Source organism: Rhynchophorus ferrugineus, unplaced genomic scaffold (genome assembly GCF_030347505.1).
Source record: "Rhynchophorus ferrugineus isolate W39M unplaced genomic scaffold, kcgeb_rfMv2 rfM7, whole genome shotgun sequence".
Classification (NCBI taxonomy): domain Eukaryota; kingdom Metazoa; phylum Arthropoda; class Insecta; order Coleoptera; family Curculionidae; genus Rhynchophorus; species Rhynchophorus ferrugineus.
Genome location: NW_027472586.1, coordinates 15,837,417 through 15,856,752, shown reverse-complemented (window position 1 = coordinate 15,856,752; position 19,336 = coordinate 15,837,417). Strand labels below are relative to the sequence as shown.

At 32.9% G+C, this 19,336-nt stretch overlaps 1 protein-coding gene across 3 annotated transcripts in view; it reads left to right on the top strand.

Moving 5' to 3' along the window:
• Nucleotides 1-19,336, top strand: part of Epac (Exchange protein directly activated by cAMP) — a 517,502-nt gene that overhangs the window by 292,797 nt on the left and 205,369 nt on the right. Inside the window, exon 1 of one of the 3 annotated variants that reach the window (XM_076410279.1) lies at nucleotides 8,174-8,331. The exons of 1 other annotated variant lie outside the window; for it this stretch is intronic. In XM_076410279.1, coding sequence (XP_076266394.1) covers nucleotides 8,269-8,331 — 63 coding nt within the window. In that variant the 5' untranslated portion in view covers nucleotides 8,174-8,268. Of the gene's footprint in view, nucleotides 1-8,173; nucleotides 8,413-19,336 lie in introns of those variants that run through there. One more of the 3 variants, XM_076410281.1, reaches the window with a different exon arrangement.

Genomic DNA, 19,336 nt, shown 5'->3' with positions numbered 1-19,336 from the left:
TAAAATTAAATATTAAAAATAATTTTATATGCCTTTCTATTTTTATTAAAACACCATATTTAAATAAATTTGCATATTTGAATAACTAACAAGAACACCAAGAACCATATAAATAATCATTACCATAAAAAAGACCGAAATCGTTTAGATCAAACACAGCCAATATAGTTAAAACCAAACAAAAAAGCCACCACTATATATGAAAGCAGTAAAATTTCCCTAAATATCTCCAAATGTTATCGCTACTATTCTTGATCCACAAACCGCATTAATGAATTGACTACATCGAGCTTTCGATTAGCATATTGTACATTTACTACTCTAAAACGAATGAATGATCGTACTTGAAAGCCGAAAGACATCTCGGTGAATACATCATTATTTTTACAAAATAATAATTTATTTATTTTATACTCTTATATAATAATGCATCGTAGTTTCTCTGTAATTAGATCACTAGATTATCGTTGAGAGTTTTATATTTCGTATATTTGATCGAGGTCTATTTTTGTTAGCAAATTTAATTATTTCAAATTATCACTGTACGCTGTTCTTATATCTTAGCAAAAATGCTGTGTAATTTCTTCTCTGATTCTCTGAATTTCATATTCTTCGACTTTTACTCTCAATAAGTTCGACTTACATCTTAGCTATAAAACAAAATCTAAATCATTACTAAAATATATTATTTTTAAAATGAATGTCTAATTATTACCACTTACTAGAGGTTTTGCTACTATTCTTGATGGACAATCCTCATTCATGACTTAACTACTTTCAACACAACAAGAATGATTTTATTCTCTGTTCTTGTTATCATTAAATTTTGGCATATGTTGATACCTATTCCAGATCGTTGAAAATGATGTGTTATAAATTTGGCAGCTAAAATTCCCATTATAAATAAAATTGATGCTCTTTGGATTTTATTACTTTTAAAAATGTAACGTTACATTCTGCACTTACCTTTTTTCTTCCTTATTTTAAAAGCAATATATTTTAGACCACCAAGAATAACACAACAATTTAATTATTAGTAGTATAGAATTATTACTTATTAACACAAAATCCAAATATTATAGATTTTTTTGTTGTTTTGAACGTACCAATCGACTCGAAAAGAATGGACCACCATTAGAAAAGGAAGACAATATATTTTCACGTAGTTTATTCTTTTCTATGATTTATTCTATGCAAGAGAATGCGCATGCGCAAAATCCGGAGATGTTGTGGTGCAATGTATCCTGTTTTAGACAGTTACAGACGGCACGATGGAAGCGGAGTGCAGAGCGTGTGTTTGAAGAAGCTCGCAAAGCACGATCGTGTGGCCCAGATAAATAATAGTCATAGCGTTAGAGTGAGTTGTTAGTCTACCGATGGTAGGTTATTCAACTATTCCAGGTTACTGCCGTGGCTTGTAATTCCATTGTAGTATTTTACCATTTATTATAACAAGAATTCGCCATCGCTAGGCGGGATTTGATTTTCGGTTAGTTAAAAAAATATTTTAATATTTCAGTGAGATTACCTAATTATTTATAGGAGCTCCGCAGCATTGCAGCGCTTATGCAACAGCCGCCACTGATCAAAAGTAATTAGCACTCAAACGCTCATTCGTTAATAATTTTCCAGGCCTATCGAGAATTGCCAAAGCGATAAATTGCATTCGAGTCGTAACATCCAGACAACAGTCGCCTGTCAGTTTTTATTCGGCGTCGACGAAAACGAAACTTGAACAAAAAATTGGAGAGCGACGACACAATGAAGGGACGGCCCGAAAAATCAGGGCCTCGTTAAAACAATCAAACTCGATATTCCTACCGATCAAACTAGATATTTAGTATTCATTAAACGACGTCGGCTCAATCCCAACTGGAAGTCGGAGGCCATAAATCAATTAAAAGCTAATTCGTTGTAATGGCCCGGCTGGAAATTTAACCCTATCCCGTTCCTTGTAATTTTCCTTTTGTGACGATTTGCGATTCCAGTTGCAAACCGAGGAAACAGTTTTTGCCCGTTTTGAATCAACCGAGGACTCGGATTTAATAAGAGAAGGCGGTGCTTGCGTACTCTGTGATTTATACGCGTCAGAACGTTCCATATTAGAGATAAAAATGATACGGGATATTTCGGCCGTCAGTTACGGTGTCAAAAAATTTAAGCTAAAATTATTGGAATGGTGTCAAGTTTGAAATAATATTAAATTAGAAACAATTATTTTAATGTAAGAAAATTAACTTAATATGACAAAATTATAATTAGGGCAAAAGTAGTGGAAATCGCTACAACACGAATAGAGTAGATAAACGTAATAACGAATCAGATTTTTTTTATTAGTTACATCTTACATTAGATATGCTTAGTACTATCTTAATTTTCAAATTAATTTATTACTACTGTTCTGTTGCATACAATATATAAACAAGCCAGGCGAGTACAGGAGTAATACATCAGTATGTATATCCCAAATTAAAACAAAACTAATCTACTTAAATTGTGTTTGCTTTGGTTAGCTTCAATGATCTGATTTCCTGCATTATGTCCAGTAGCTGTATTAATTCCACATTGCTGTGATTTAACAACATTATTTCATGTTTTATGCCGAAATCTTGGATCACTTCGTGTATCCATTTGATTTGGAGGTCATCGTGCAGCTCTCCCTTGGTTACGTAGCGATACGTATTGGTAATTAATCGTGGAACTTGATTTTGGGTACGTTGGATTACTAGTTGGTTTGATGTTTTAGTGCAGCCTCATATTTGCACACCATAAGTGCAAATTGGATTTACAATTGACTGTTAAACCAATCTATTTGATTTAGGTCAAGTTGAGAGTATCTTCGGACTAACTAGTATATTTGCTTGACTTGGAGTCTGATCTGATTTTCTTTTTGTCTATTATGATGTTTCCAAATTAATTTACCATCGAGATATATTCGGAGGTGTTTAGCTGAATCTGCTTGAATAATCGGGCATACGTCAAGTGATATAATTAGGTTATTGTCATTTCGTCACAACGCAAAATTAACATGGACAGATTTGAGGCTATAAAGCAGTATTTTCTAGTCCCTAATCTATTTGTAGATATTGTTGACTGCTACTTCTATATCTTCAATAGCGCTACTCAGAGATACATTTTTGTCATTATAACTGAGTCGTCGGCAATTAATGTTTCTTTTGTTGTTGGGATATCAAGAGAATAGAGGAGCGGTCCCAAGACACTACCCTGTGGTACTCCAGCCGAAATAAAACTACTTATGTTGAGAATAACCTTTAATGCGAATCTCTAAATTTTCTCTCGATAAGATATGAGTCCAGCAATCGACGGTAATTACGCGGTAGCAATTTGTAGATTAATCCCAAGTCTCACAAAAGTTTGAAATATTGAAAAATTTTAAATGTTGAGAGGTTTTTTTTTTAATTAATTTGTTGGTCTGCAAACTGTATTACTTTATTTTGTGTTAAATTAAATCGAACTCAAACAAAAGAAGTATTGAGTTTATCAAGTCATATTATGTGAAAGAGTTTTCAACACAGATTAACTATTAATTTACTTAAAAAACTATTTTTCATTCAAGGAAATTAGAGGCTACTAGAGAGTTGAGAGTTCGAGGTGACTGTTGAGGGTTTTTATCTATTCAAAAATACCACCAACAACCAACTCATTCAACATGGTGGTTATTTTATAATAGAAAACCCTTTCACATGATCGCGATAATCAGGGACGTCACCAACATTTCACATATGACCAAACCGCTTTGAATGTCTCTGAACTTCCAATTCATACGAAACAAAATATCCAAAGCTATATATATATATATATATATATATATATATATATATATATATATATATATATATATATATATATATATATATATATATTTCTACGCTACGTTACGAATACATACACATGTATAATTGGGTTGCTTGTCTATAATAGTGCAATAATAGTGATTATGAGTAAGACACATAAACTCTAACTAGATAAATGCTAAACATTTTCTATGTCAGACACAGACAAAATGACATCATAAATAAACAATCACGTCATAGAAATAAAATGTAAATATTTATCTGTGGCGTATAACCCTAAATATAAACACTTACACGCGTACCCGCCCCATTATCTAGCAGTAGTGAATTAGAAATTAGAAAGCAGTGTTACTAACATGCAATAAGATATACTATAATGCATGTTTTTCATATTATTTTTCCCTATATATAGTTTTAGCACATATTTATTGACGCTGGATGATTAAATACCCTTTCATCAATGTACAAATTCGTAATTTGTTTACAAATAACACATATTTTAACTTTGGAATGAATATTATTACAGATGTGTCCATTGCGATATTAGATATGTCTCGTCATCTATAGTAAATCCCTAAATTCTAATGCACATTCCTACCAACAAAACGATAATCCTTTTAGGTTAATATGCAAATCAGGCGTTGGATTAAACACGTATTTAGTACGTCACCTAGTAATTCTTTATCAGAATTTTCCACACATTTATAAATGAATCTGAAAATATCTCCCCATTTCGAGCAGAAATCAATAGTCATTCCGTTTTATTGGCGTTGCAGGTTCTCGCGGGTAATTTCTACAAACGATCCGGCAAATGATCAAGCCCGCCCGATTAGGGATATGCGGATTAATTAATATGAGAAAAACCGTTTGGTACCCGTTTATTGATAAAAGGCTAAAAGGCCATTTTTTAAGCGCCCCAATGTAGGGTAAATGTTAAAAGTATTGGCTATAATTTAAAAACACGAACGAGGAAATACTTGACATCCAGGTTTATTTGATATGTTTTTAATATATAGAGAATATATTACACTTAAACACTTTTTATGTAATCATATTTTAGTTAAAGTTAAAACAATACATATATGACAACAATACATGTCATAATATAACTTACTGTTGATATTCGATATAATCGAATTATAGTTTAATATATTCACTTATTTCGATTACACTAAAGGAACTTTTTTTTAGGAACTTATAGAACAAAATTCTAATCTACATAAATAATGAAACAACAATTTTATGAAATATAATTCATTTTAACATTATAGTAAATCTAATACATATATTATCGAATAATTTAAACTACAATTAATTATACTGCCACAATAGTGTATAGGTTAGAGCCGTTTTATTATCTTTACATTGAACTCTTTTCCACACCGTCCATGAGGTAGAGTCCTAGGCGCGTTTTTTTAAGGAACTAGTATCCCCTGGAAGCCTGATTTACCTAATTGTATATCCAAGTAATGTATTTTACTTTCAATGGATACTATATTTACCTTTCTACGTTTAGTTCGTGTTTCATTGTCAAGACATTTCATATCTTTGAATTTCTTGTTTCTTCTATCACTACCTGTGTATACCATTCTTGATAAAATTAATCACTGAATATACTCCCAAATGCATTTACTATAACTTTAAAACAACTATGATTCATTTTCACCTCATTCATTCTCATCTCATTCATTCTCATGAATAACTCTGAACAATTACACACATATCTATGCACACAAATCTTTCATACTCTACAATACAACTTCCTACAGTTATCGTATATTAATTATATACTTTGTCTTGGAAATTGTCAGCATTAAATCATAAAACCACATTCATAAAATTATACCTAATCAATTGATATTCCGATATTTACCTTTTATCATCAATTTTTATTAGTCTAACACTTTTTAGTCTAACACTTTTTATTATAAACTTAACATGAGCGACCCAATGACCCATTCTGAAATATACATGTCCTATCTAAGTATATAAATTGAAATAATAAATCTTCCGTGATTTTACTATATGCTTTTAAGCTGTATCTGGAAGTTCCATTAAACCATTTAAATCATATATTACCTAACAGTGTACGAAGAGATGTTTCACATGCCCCAAACATCATATCTAAGCTATTTATTGATAACTTTCAGACAGTTTCCTCTGAAATAATTGTATTAAGTTATGTTAATATTGACATGAAGATAAAAAAATGTAATTTCGTGAAAAAACGCGTTTAAATTTTCGTTTCTCTACGTCGCGACATAGACGCCGCATCACCAACAAATATATATCTACGAAAATAATTTAAATTAAGAAATATCATCCTTAAGGCATATCCTCAAAGCGTTCTTCTTCTAAAATATAAAATACAGTCCTTTTTTTCAAATTTCATTTGAAATGAGTGAATAACTTTTCATTTCGATGATATATTTCTTTGATGATGCGCATATTATCTTCCCAATGTTTTAGTTATACAACAGAATATGAAAAATATGATCTTAATCCATTTGTTTAAATAGAATGACCTATTTAGGAGAGCTTCAATGTCAGTGCTTCCTTCTTGAAGATACGAACTGTAATAATTGCGAAACGTTGTTTTTAGCTGTCAGTCCGAAAGCCAATAGTTAATATTGAAATTTTTCAGCATGTTTTACTTATCAGCTCGCATTATTACTGCAACATGACGCTACTGCCACATAGCGAACGCCAGGATATCAACTTTTCATGAATGATTAGGGTGTAACAGGTCAATTGTAAAGTCCCCGGTCTATTATAATTAAACACATTTTCTGGGCAAAATTTTCTTTTTCACAACATAATTCCCTTCAAGAGTGATTCAGTTTTGGCGATCACCTCTTCATTCGAAGAAAATTTCTACTCAGCGAGTATTCTTTTGCGATCTGACAACAAGATATAGTCGCTGGGGGCCAGATCTAGAGAATATGGTGAATGAGGAAGCAATTTGAAGCCCAATTCATGGATTTTTGCCATCGTTTTCACTGACTTGTGACATGGTGCATTGTCTTGGTGAAGCAGCACCTGCTTTTTCTTCAAACACGGCCGTTATTCGGCGATTTCGTCATTATGACGGTCCAATAACGCTATGTGATAGTCGCTGTTGATGGTCCTTTCTTTTTTAAGGTAGGCAATCAAAATTATTCCATACGCATCCTAAAATACAGACGGCGTAACCTTGCAGTCGACTGTTGCGTTTTCCCACGTTTTGGAGCGGGTTAATCGTATGCAATACACTCGAATGCCTGTCGATTGGACTTCGGAGTGAAATGGTGGAGCCATGTTTGATCCACTGTCACATATCGACACAAAAACTCGGGTTTATTACGCTTGATAATCCTCAAACACTGCTCCGAATCATCAACTCGTCGTTGTTTTTGACAAAAGTGGGCTCGCGCGGCACCCACTTTGCACAGATATCTGTATATTTGATATCTTTAGAGTGTCTGCTATTTCACTCAATTTCAATTTACGGCCATTCAAAATCATTTTGTGGATTTTTTAAATGTTTTCGTCGGTAACAACTTCTTTTCTGCGTCCACTGCATTCTCCGTCTTCGGTGTTTATTTCACCACGTCTAAACTTAGCATAATAATTCCTGATGGTTGATTTTCCTGAGGCAGTGTCCGGAAACTCGGCATCAAGCCAAATTTTTTCCTCAACTGTCTTTTTCCCCTTCAAAAAGTTATATTGTATCAACACGTCAAATTCCTTTTTATCCATTTTTCACAATAACAAAAGTTGCTTCACTCAAAATGCTATAATTCACAAACTAATGATCCGACAGCTGTCAAATTTATACACGCATCTTTTGAGGGTTGGTGCTATCTAAAAAACGTATGGATTCAATTGTAGTAGCGCCATCTATGTGTCAGGTCAGGGACTTTTCAATTGACCTGTTACGGTTATCTCTAACGGAGGAAACATAGACGGTGGACATATAAATTAAAAATCCTGTCAATTGTTCAATGTCCGGTATATCCATGCCACCTTGAGAAGCATATATGACCTTCAGTATGAAAACAATTTCGTAATACTACCCATAAACTATTGCTTCGCTTATTGAAAAATCATATATTTACCGTAATTTAATGACTCGCACAAATTATATTACTTTATCAAAACATATAACAATAATTTAATAGATACGCATCTCATATGTTAAATAAAATTAAATAATAACCTTAGCTATGAAGTAAATATCATTTATGTTATGATGTCAATAAAATACCTTCAAATCTTATTTTATCTCACTTATCAGCAATAATTAAAAAAAACTAATTTGATAATACAGATAACATGTTTTTATCAATTAATTGTAGCACGATAATGAAACGACTTGCAAAACGATTTTCCAGTAGTTTGTTTTTACGTGCGAGCAAGTGTCGTGAATATAACGGACCTTAAGTTTGTACTTTTAGTTTTGTGATGTAAACCGATGTTTTGTAATAAAAAATGGTGTACAAGGACAAGAAAATATAAAGTAACCTCTACAAAATCGGTACTGATAATTTAATAAATATCAACAAATCCTTTGTAAATATTTGTAATTTGTAGATGACTAATCTTGTTACGATATAAGGTACAGATTCCAAGTTGTATTGGTACTGCAACAAGTGCTGCGTTAGTTATACATTTTCAAAATAATATAAGGTGTCCCAATATAAAATTTTGTTTAATTGTAATTATAGGGATAGACAATATAATTTGAACACCTGACATTTACACAATATTTATACATTAATGAGGTGTTGCCCAATATTTGCTTTTAAAACATCCGCCCCTTAATGTTGTTTGTACAATTTCCAACTGTACGTGCTTCAATGATCTTGGAGAATCCCAACTCTTTGCTCCAAAACTCCCCATAACGGTTTAATTATGTAGAAGCCTGGCGATTCTATTGACCAGGGAAGTTTCAGGAGATGTTTGAAAATATTTAGAGCACCATCAACCTCCAAACAAAAGGTCTTTATGGTTGTGCATGGTCGTATTATAATCTGGGACAAATTTTGTTTGCAATTTGGCCACAAAATTTTCCAATTTAAATGTAGTAGTAAGAAATTCATCAGTGAGGACGTCCAAATATTCAATCGCGGTAAACCCGCCATTGCTGTGAATGAGAAGACTAACAAAATATTATTCCTGATTATAGAAAACAGGTAGTTGAACGTAGGCTTCTTTTGGGATTCTTCGCATATAAAACCGGCTGTTTTTAGTAGCAATGGATATGATGATTCATCGGACCGTACTATATTTTTCCAATCATAGAGTGTCCAAGTTTTACAATCATTTCACCACTTCTTTCACATTTTAGTTTCTTTTTTAGTAATTACATCTTATATACATACTTAAATGCAGATATGCTTAGTACAATTTTAATTTACAAATTAATTTATTACTAGTGTTCTGCTGTACTTACATTAATACACAAGCAAGGCGAGTACGGGATTAGTACATCAGTATCTATTTCCCAAGTTATTTTCCCACGTTGCTATGATTTAGCAACCTTATTTCATGTTTTAGGGCGAAATCTTGGATCACTTCGTGGATCCATTTGTTTCCGAGGCCATCGCGCAGCTCTTCCTTGGTTATGTAGCGATAAGTATATATAACTAATCGTAGAACTTTGTTTTGGGCGCAATGGATTAATAGTTGATTTGATGTTTTATTGCAATCCTTATTTGGACCCCATAGATCCAAATAAGCTTTATGATTGACTGATTAACCAATATATTTAATTTTAGGTCAAGTTGACAGTATTTTAAGTTCGACTATCCAGTAAAGTTGCTTGACTTTGAGTCTAATCTGCTCTGCTTTTTGTCTAACATGATGTTTCCAATTTAACCTACCTTCGAGATATATCCGAGGTGTTTAGCTAATTGTGCTTGATCAATCGGGCATTCGTCAAGTAATATAATTAGGTTTTTGTCATTTCACCGTAACGCATAATTAACATGGCTGATTTGGAGCTATTAAGCTGGATTTTTCGGTTCCTAGTTCATTTGCAGATCTTGTTGATCACTACTTTTCGTTTTTCCGTTTTCTCTAGCCTTAGACTGGGATTACCTTTTACCATTACAACTGTGTTGTCGGAAACTGTTCCAATCACTATTTCTTTTGTTGCTGGGTCACAGTTTAGTTTTTGCTATTTATAAAGGGATTGGCATAGCCCTTCCATGAATGTTCTTTGATGACCTTCCAAGACTTGGCATGTAAATTGTTTCTCAATATGCAAAAGGAAGTACTATGTTATATGTTGCTCATATTGTTTTATCTATCGTTGGTATTTCATTGCAGTACTTTGAATTGTATACGGACTAATACATCGGGCCAGAAACCTGAACAGCTTCCTTAGGAGATACGCATTCCGCAGTTGGCATTTTGCATAATTATTTTTCATATGGTAAAACTGAGTTTCATCAATGAACCCTTCTTGCCTCGATTAAAACGTGTAAGCCGACAACGTAGATTCGATTCAGTTTGCCTTCTAGAGCCCCTTGAAATGTCCAGATCGTCATAATATTATATAGATTGATCTTCAACAACACTTTCACCCCTCAGACTTCATGAGATTTTCAATTACTCTCTTCTCTGTTGACAAAATTAATCAACATGTACAACAAGAACGACCTGTAACGAAGGCATGCAGTCATAAAGGGAGTAATTAACAACGAAAATTCAAAATATAATTTAATAACTTAATATTAGATCACCAAACAATTATTTTTTTATTAATTTCTGGTATCTTTGGAATATCAACTCAATCAATCTCCTTATTAAATTTTGTTAAATTTTTATATAAATGTATACAGATTTATTTTTATCTAGAGCTATTTATTCGGTTTTTCCTTCTATTTTCGAGAACTTGTGTGTATTAGGTATTTTATACGCAACAATATGTCCTTAGTATTAACTGGTAGTATTGGTTGAAGCTCACGTCAAAGTATTAACTGTTTCTTATTAATATTATTAGGCTAATAATCGTTGATTTAATATTACAACAATAATGCTTGAAACAACACAGCATAACGCCGGTTTGGTTGGCGTTTTGAATACTGCTGGGGCATGGGCGTAAATTTATGTTTGTGATTATTTAACATTTGTGATTGTCCTGAGGCAAGAGTGCAAAATACGACAAGGAAAATTATCCCAGTCACACCAGTAACGAGGCTGAGCAAGTTCAGATGTCTTCTGGGATGGTCTCCGAGTTGGTCACTTGCAAGTCTGTAGGCCTAATGCTGAAGACAGTGGGTTGGAGCCCTCCTTAAACAGTAGGACCACTCGAATTAACCCTAGTTGCTAAACAGGAGTGTCTAAAATATATAAAAAAAAATAAATCAAAATACATTGCACAACAAGGACACATTTTGAAAATATTTTATTATGATATAATATCATTCGAGTAATTTCACTCCAGCTACTTTACTTTTTACATTGTGTAAATAGATTAACTAACAGAGAATAAACTTGAACTTTTTGCAAAGAAAAACAAATAATTGTTTGTATATGCTAACAATGTTTAGAGCGATTTTTTTTTGTTTATATTTTTTTTAACTATTTGTTGATTGTTGAGAAAACCTGGAGACTTGAAAATTGTGCTTCATCAGACTGTCTTTAGCTTTTCTTTTATAAATGACCTGTAGAGCATTTACTTATACTAGCGCTGGGAACTATCGACTGACAATAATCTAGAGAACCGATAGTTGCATAACAGTTATACTTATACATATAGTTATATAATACATAAATGTGTTTTACTATGGTAGGCTTGGAACTTTTCAATTGTTAGGTCTTAAGGTAATAATTGAAAGTACACGACTGAAACGTCGATAGTAAAAAGTAGTCAAATCAAAGGGATTCAAAATAGCGACAGAAAGCAGTTGACAGAAACAGTCGATAGTAAAATGTAGTGAATTACTAAATAATCGACAGTCGTTTTCAGTCGATAGTTAACCAACGCTAATTTATACTAATCCATTAGTTACGTTGACTGCAAACAAAAACAATTCTTGCCCTGAAATTTCGATGTGTAATGAAAAATATAAGTTACCATATATCGATCGATTACCATCACCATCTTATTTTACCATCTAATTTACCGTTACCATCACTTAGTAATGTTAAACGACCGATTTAAACTGCTGATCAGTGCTTAGCAGTCTGAAATATTGAACATAATAAACAAATGAATGAACTGAATAAAAAACACATGAAGTATAATTCGCATATTATATATATATATATATATATATATATATATATATATATATATATATATATATATATATTTGTGTGTGTATGTGCTTGCGTGAATTCATCCGACTTTTTTTATATTCAGAGAAAAGCTGACGGGGAAACAAAATCCCAACGCGAAAATCCCCTTCTCAAAATATCTGTTTATTTATATTATTTCTCATTTTCCCTCTGTTATATTTTCGCACCTGGTTTTCTGCCGCCGAAAAGTTCAACGGGGGGACCAATCCTCGACTCTTCTCGTCTCCCACATCGACGTCAGCGTGACGAGCGGGTCGATGTAGAGAACACGCGGCTGAATAATTAGATACCCTTTTTGTCAATGTGGTCAATTAAGCTTCCATTGTTTTTTCCAGCCTGGTGGTTGAGTTATTTTAGGTTTTGAATTTGTCCAGTCCATATACATCCGCCAGTTTGCATTTGAAAATCTTCAAAATAGACTTTGGAGTCCCAGTAGAGTACGTTAATTCACAAAGGCTTCAATCAGCCTTCGATGGTCTTACATCTTGAACTGTAATGCATGTGCCGAGAACCCCCGAACTAGGGGTGTTTGTCAAAGTTTGAAAGTTTCTTAGTTCTAATAGTTAGTGAGCACCTTCATTTTATCTGTTGTGACCTTAACAGGTCAATTGAAGGCAAGTTCCCGGCCTAGCATATTAAAACACATTTTTTAACAATTTTTTTTATTCAACATAATACCCTTCGAGGGAGATAAACCAATAATAGTGACCCTCGTCTTTTCATTCGACGAAAGTTTCTTCCTAGAGGGCATTCTCTTGAGATCTGTGAACACGAAATAGTCGCTGGGGGGTAGATCTGGAGAATACTGTGTATGAGGAAGTAACTGGAAGCCCAATTAATGGATTTTTTACGTGGTGCATTGTCTTGGTGAAGCAGCACTTTCTTTTTATATAAATGCGGCCGTTTTTCGGCGATTTCGTCCTTCAAGCAATCCAATAACGTTATGTAATAGTCGCTGTTGATGATCCTTCTTTTTTAAGGTAGTCAATGAAAATTATTCCATGCGCATCCCAAAATACAGACGCCATATCCTTACCAGCCGACTGTTGCGTTTTCCCCCGCTTTAGAGAGGGTCTATCGTGCGCAGTCTACTCGGATTACTGTTGATTAGACTTCGGAGTGAAATGATGGAGTTATGTCATTTATCCATTGGCACATACCGACGCAAAATCTCAACCCTCCACTTTGCACAGAGTTTTCTGATACCCCAATATTCGTGAATTATATGATGTACACGTTTAGTTGATATCGTTAGAGTGTCTTCTATTTCATTCAGTGTCAATTTATTATTTGTCAATTATTTATTTGTTGTGTATTTTTTAAATGTTTTCATCGATAACAACCTCTTTTGGGCGTTCACCGTCTTCGGTTCTCATTTCACTACGTCTAAACTTATCATACCAATCCTTGATGGTTGATTTTCCTAAGGCAGTGTTCGAAAACTCGGCATCAACCCAAGTTTTTGTTTCAACTGTATGTTTAACTTTTTAATATTTGTACTACCAATACCTTTCAACAATACACTAATACAATTATTTCCAGTAGTTAGACTGTTAGATTTCGCACCATCCCTCTGAATTCAGTTTGCTACAAGTTAATTGTTGCTACAATTTTTGTTAATTATAATATTAATTGTAAATGAAAAATTACGATTATTATGAAATTTCGTTAAATAGTCTTAATACAAAAATGCCTACCACTAAGGACTTCTGAATGTTAAAGATGGAAGAATCAATACAATCTCTCACTTCACCAATTGGGAATTGGGCACTATTTTTTCTAAAACACTATGCAATCAGAATTGTGTGATTTTGACTTCTTAGAGCTTTTTCAATGATTTTTTAAGTTCTTCATTATGTTGTTTGACTAATTCTGTGTCAGTATATTTTGAAACTCGTTCATATATTTCACCAATCGGTTAACACAAGTTGGTGAACGATAAGATAATTGATTTCCACTGCAAATCTGTAAATGAAAATGAGTTCATAAATATATGTCAAGCATGCTTTTATATATGGCACATAGATGGCGCTACTAGAATTAAATCCGTATTTTTTTAGTTAGCCCTAACCCTCAAGAGATGCGTGTATAAATTGGATAGGTGACAGATCATTAGTTTGTGTATTATAGAATTTTGATTGAAGCAACTTTTGTTAATATGAGAAAAATGGATAAAAAGGAATAGCGCTTGTTGATAAAATATTGCTTTTTGAAGGAGAAAAATACAGTTGAAGCAAAAATTTGACTTAACGTCGAGTTTTCGGATACTGCCCCAGGAAAATCAACCATCAAGGATTGGTATGCTAGACGTGATGAAATGGGCACCGAAGACGGTGAACGCAATGGACTCCCAAAAGAGGTTGTTGACACTCTAGAGATATCAAATGAACGTTTACATCATATCATTCACGAATATTTGGGTATGAAAAAGCTCTGTGCAAAGTGGGTGCCGCACGAGCTCACTTTTGACCAAAAACAACGAGCAGCTAATGATTCGGAGTAGTGTTTGAAGATGATCAAGCCTAATAAACCCGAATTTTTGCTTCTATATGAGACAATGGATGAAACATGGCTCCATCATTTCACTCCAAAGTCCAATCGACAGTCATCCGAGCGGAATGCACACGATGAACCCGCTCCAAAGCGTGGGAAAACGCAACAGTCGGCAGGCAATGTTATGGCGACTGCATTTTGGGATTCGCCTGGGTAAAAAGGAAGTACCATCAACAGCGACTATATCATAGCGTTATTGGACTCTTTGAAGGACAAAATCCCCGAAAACGGCCGCATTTGAAAAAAAAAGAATATTCTACTTCATCAAGACAATGCACCGTGTCACAAGTCAGTAAAAACAACGGCAAAAATCCATGAATTGGGCTTCAAATTGCTTCCTCATCCACCGTATTCTCCAGATCTATTTCCTCTTCTCAGATCTCTAAAGAATGCTCGCTGGGAGGAAATTTTCATCGAATGAAGGGGTGATCTCCGAAACTGGGTCCTGTTTTGAAGCCAAGGACAAATCCTACTACAAAAATATTATCGAAAAGTTGGAGGGTTGCTATAATCAGTGTATCACCCTTGAAGGGAATTATGTTGAATAAAAAAAGTAATTTTGCCAAAAAAAAATGTGTTTTAATATGGTAGGCCGGAGATTTTTCCATAAACCTGTTAACATCGTCCAAATATCAGAAGTGGTTTCTGACGATGACTCTTATTCAAAATGTCCAACTTTGCCATGTAAATCCCTCTGAAGTTGGGCGACGACATTGATGATTGTATTCACTTTAAAGACCTAGGTCAATTTGTGCAAAGCTGCAACTTCCCACTGAAATACCACGTGTGATATTCTAGTTCTCTCCTTATTGATAATTATATATATATATATATATATATATATATATATATATATATATATATATATATATATATATATAATATATTTTATCCAGAATATATAACTCTACTCACATATGACTTAATATGAATTTGAAGTAATAAAGTAATTAATAGAGGAACTGTTAAAACTTTCATCTTCGCAATAAACTTTTGAATATAGATGTGACATTACAGCAGCCTTGACTATGACTAAACAAATGATGTTTGTAGTTACATTATTTTTGTAGGTACTTATATTTTATCAGTTTGAAGCAATAAATTTCTCTAGTATTACTGTATATAAACTATTTAAGTGCATCATACAATGTAGCTTATTCATATCTACGTAAGCAAATATTCTATAATACACAATTGAATCGAGTTACAATATGTTATTAGGGAAATGCACCTAACCATAAAGGAAAAAGTTAAAAAATATTTCTTTTTATTAATTATGTCTTACATTAGATATGCTTAGTATAATCTTAATTAACAAATTAATTTATTACTACTCTTCTGTTGTACTTGCATTAATATACAAGCAAGGCGAGTGCAAGATTAATATATCCTGCATGTTGTCCACTATCTTTATTGCTTCCACATTGCTGTGAATTAGCAACCTTATTTTACGTTTTAAGGCGAAATTTTGGATCACTTTGATTTGGAGCTCATCGTGGAGATCTTCGTAGGTTACGCAGCGATAAGCATTTGTAATTAATGTAGAATTTTGTTTTGGTTATATTGGATTATTAGTTGATTTAATCTCTTAGTGCAACCCCATATTTACACCTCATAGGTCAAATTGGCTTTATGATGAGTCAAGTTGGGAGTATCTGCTGACTAACCTGTATAGTTGCTTGAATTTGAGTTTAATCTGCTTTGATTTTTGTCTGACATGATGTTTCCAGTTTAACCTACCATCGAGATATATTCTGAAGTATTTGGCTGATTCTGCTTGAGGAATCGGGCATCTATCAAATGATATATCTAGGTTATGTTTCATTTCGCAGTAACGCAAAATTAACATGGACAAATTTGGAGCTATTTTTCCAGTGCCTAGTCCATTTGTAGATCTTGTTGCTTCTTGTACTTTTTCTACAAGCTTAGATGGAGATCCATCTTTTTTCATGACAACTTTATTTTCGGCAAATGTTCCAATTACTGTTTCTCTTGTTATTCAGATATCAGTAGTATAGAGCAGATATAGGAGTGATCCCAAGACTACCCTGTGGAACTTCAACCAAAATAGGTTTGAGAGTTGAGAATGTAGCTTTATGAGAGTTTCTCTTTTTTTTTCGAAAGAATATGATTCCAGCAATACTAGACAATAATTTCACGGTAGAAATTTGCTCATTTTGTATGTTAATCCCAAATGCCATACCCGGTCAAAATCTTGTGAACATCCCGGAATATTGCAGGGCAGTATTTCAATTCTTCGAGTGCCTTTTCAACAACCGCTATTACTCTGTGCACTTTGTCGATTGTCGAGTGGTAATTTCGAAATCCAAACTGTAAATTTGGTATTTTTATAAATGGTTTAATATGTTTTAAAAGCAGTTTCTTAAATAACTTTGATATCGAAGGTAGCAGCGAAATAAGCCAGGAAGATCCAACATTTACGTCTCTTTCTCAGGATTTTTAAGCATAATTATACGAGCAACATTAAGGCCTTCCAAAACATTGTTCAGCCTCAAACAGAAATTCCGAGGAGAAATATCATCGATTCCAGGAGATATATATATATATATATCTGTTTTAGATTCTATATCATTCGGATGGAATACATTAGCTATATGTTTATTATGTTATATATGTTTTGCAAATAATTCAACTTCACTCATTAATTCTGACTATTTTTAATATATATGGTATAATTGGTCTTTTAAATATCCCAGTTGCTTTCCATAGCGAGTAATCTTTGTCTATTTATGAGCTTAATTCACTCACATATTTTTCGAAGCAACTCTGGTTATATTATTTAATCTTTTGATTTGTCCGATAACTAGTTCAATTAATTATTGATTTGTCTACAGCTTTTCTGTTTCCGTACCATATTCATCTAGCTATTCGTTTTTCTTTTATCTAATGCCTAATATCAAGGGGGTTGCATTTACCTCGTATTGTGATTTCTCTTTTGATGTCGGGATAGGTTCTTTTGCAGCAGGCCCATTTTGTTTAATTATATTTCGGATTCATCTATACTTTAAACTAATTTGTTCCTGCGTTACAAATCTAAACGTGTCCCAGTTAGTAAATTTGATGGTAAGATTAGCCTTCTTTATTGTTAACAATATCCGAGTGAGATCAGATGGTCAAGCTCTCGATTTGTATTTGATTTGATAAGAAGCCATTCAAAATATAAATGTCGAGTAGGTCTGATATATTATTACTATCAGTGGGCCAGTAAGTGGGTTCATACCTTGAATGATGTTTACCATTAGTAATATTTATTGCTCCCAGTGATTCGTTTTCTTTTCCAGGTGTTATTGGTCGTGAATCCCAGGCTATGTGTTTAAAACTAAAGTCCCCTCCAATAAAAAAATCCTGGCCTAATTTTGAAAATAAATCTCTGTGTTACAGTTCTGTTATTTTGTATCTTGGTGGACAATATATAGTTCATATGTTCACTCCAGTGCCGTTCTTTTCAATGCTAACTATCGTAGCTTATATTTATTCTACTTTTATCTCGTCTTGGTTGGAGATACCGTGGAGCAGTATAATAAGGACTAAATTTTTGCAAGGGAATTTCGAAGAACATAAGATGTACTTTGACTTCAGTAGATAAATTTTAAATTGGAAATAACTATTAATAAATCAATTAAAATTTTAAAATATAGTGCGAAATCTAAAAAATCAAATAATATTGAAACCACAAGAACAATATAGTTATCTTAAAATATATTTTTGTCTTCTATTGGCCGAACATGGACCTCGAACGAATATATTTTGAATTTTTTAAAAGGCGGGAAGCTAGCTGGAGGTTTATCCGATGAATACGGCAGTAGTTTGATGGTATTTATTGAGGTTTTGGTCGAAAATTCGTTTACAATGATATCTTTGCCAAATGATACGTGATTGTGATATAATATTCGTATCTTCTTACATATCCGTCCTTCCTTCCTTCAAATTCAAATTATGATTAATATCGCCGAGATTGGAAGAAGAAGCTTTATCAATAACTTATTAATTAAAGCCAATATTCCTACGGAATAAAGGATTAATATATATATATATATATATATATATATATATATATATATATATATATATATAAATATATATATATATATATATATATATATATATATATATATATATTGAAAGAAAAAAAAACAATCAGAAATGTTATTTAGTTTTCGTTTATTGTTAGGACTTACAAAACAAATGTATCTGTCGCATTTCAAATAATATATTACACATCTCCCGAGGGAACAAGACGTAAAACAATAATCCCTTCCAATTGTTTGACTGGAAAATAAGGACTATTATTTTTCGCATTTATTTTTTAGGGTGTCTGCCATTTCCGAGAATCATTTCGGGAGCTTTATCCTGTATATTTGTCGCAATTCCATCGGTTTGACATTAAATGTAAACTGAACATTGAATTTATTGTTCTACGTATGAAATTTTGTCGAAACGAAAACAAAATCAGTAAACTTGATGATGTCACAAAATTATTGTGTTTACCTAAAAAAATCGGATTAATAGATTTACAGAAATGTGAAAGTGACATCAGTGTTTGGTGATCGATGTTATAGAGAGACCAAATTATTGTTATTAAAGTCCTTTGTCCAGAAAATATATTATTTTGTTGAAAACATATCGTTTTTGATACCTTTTCCATGTTCGCCAAAAAT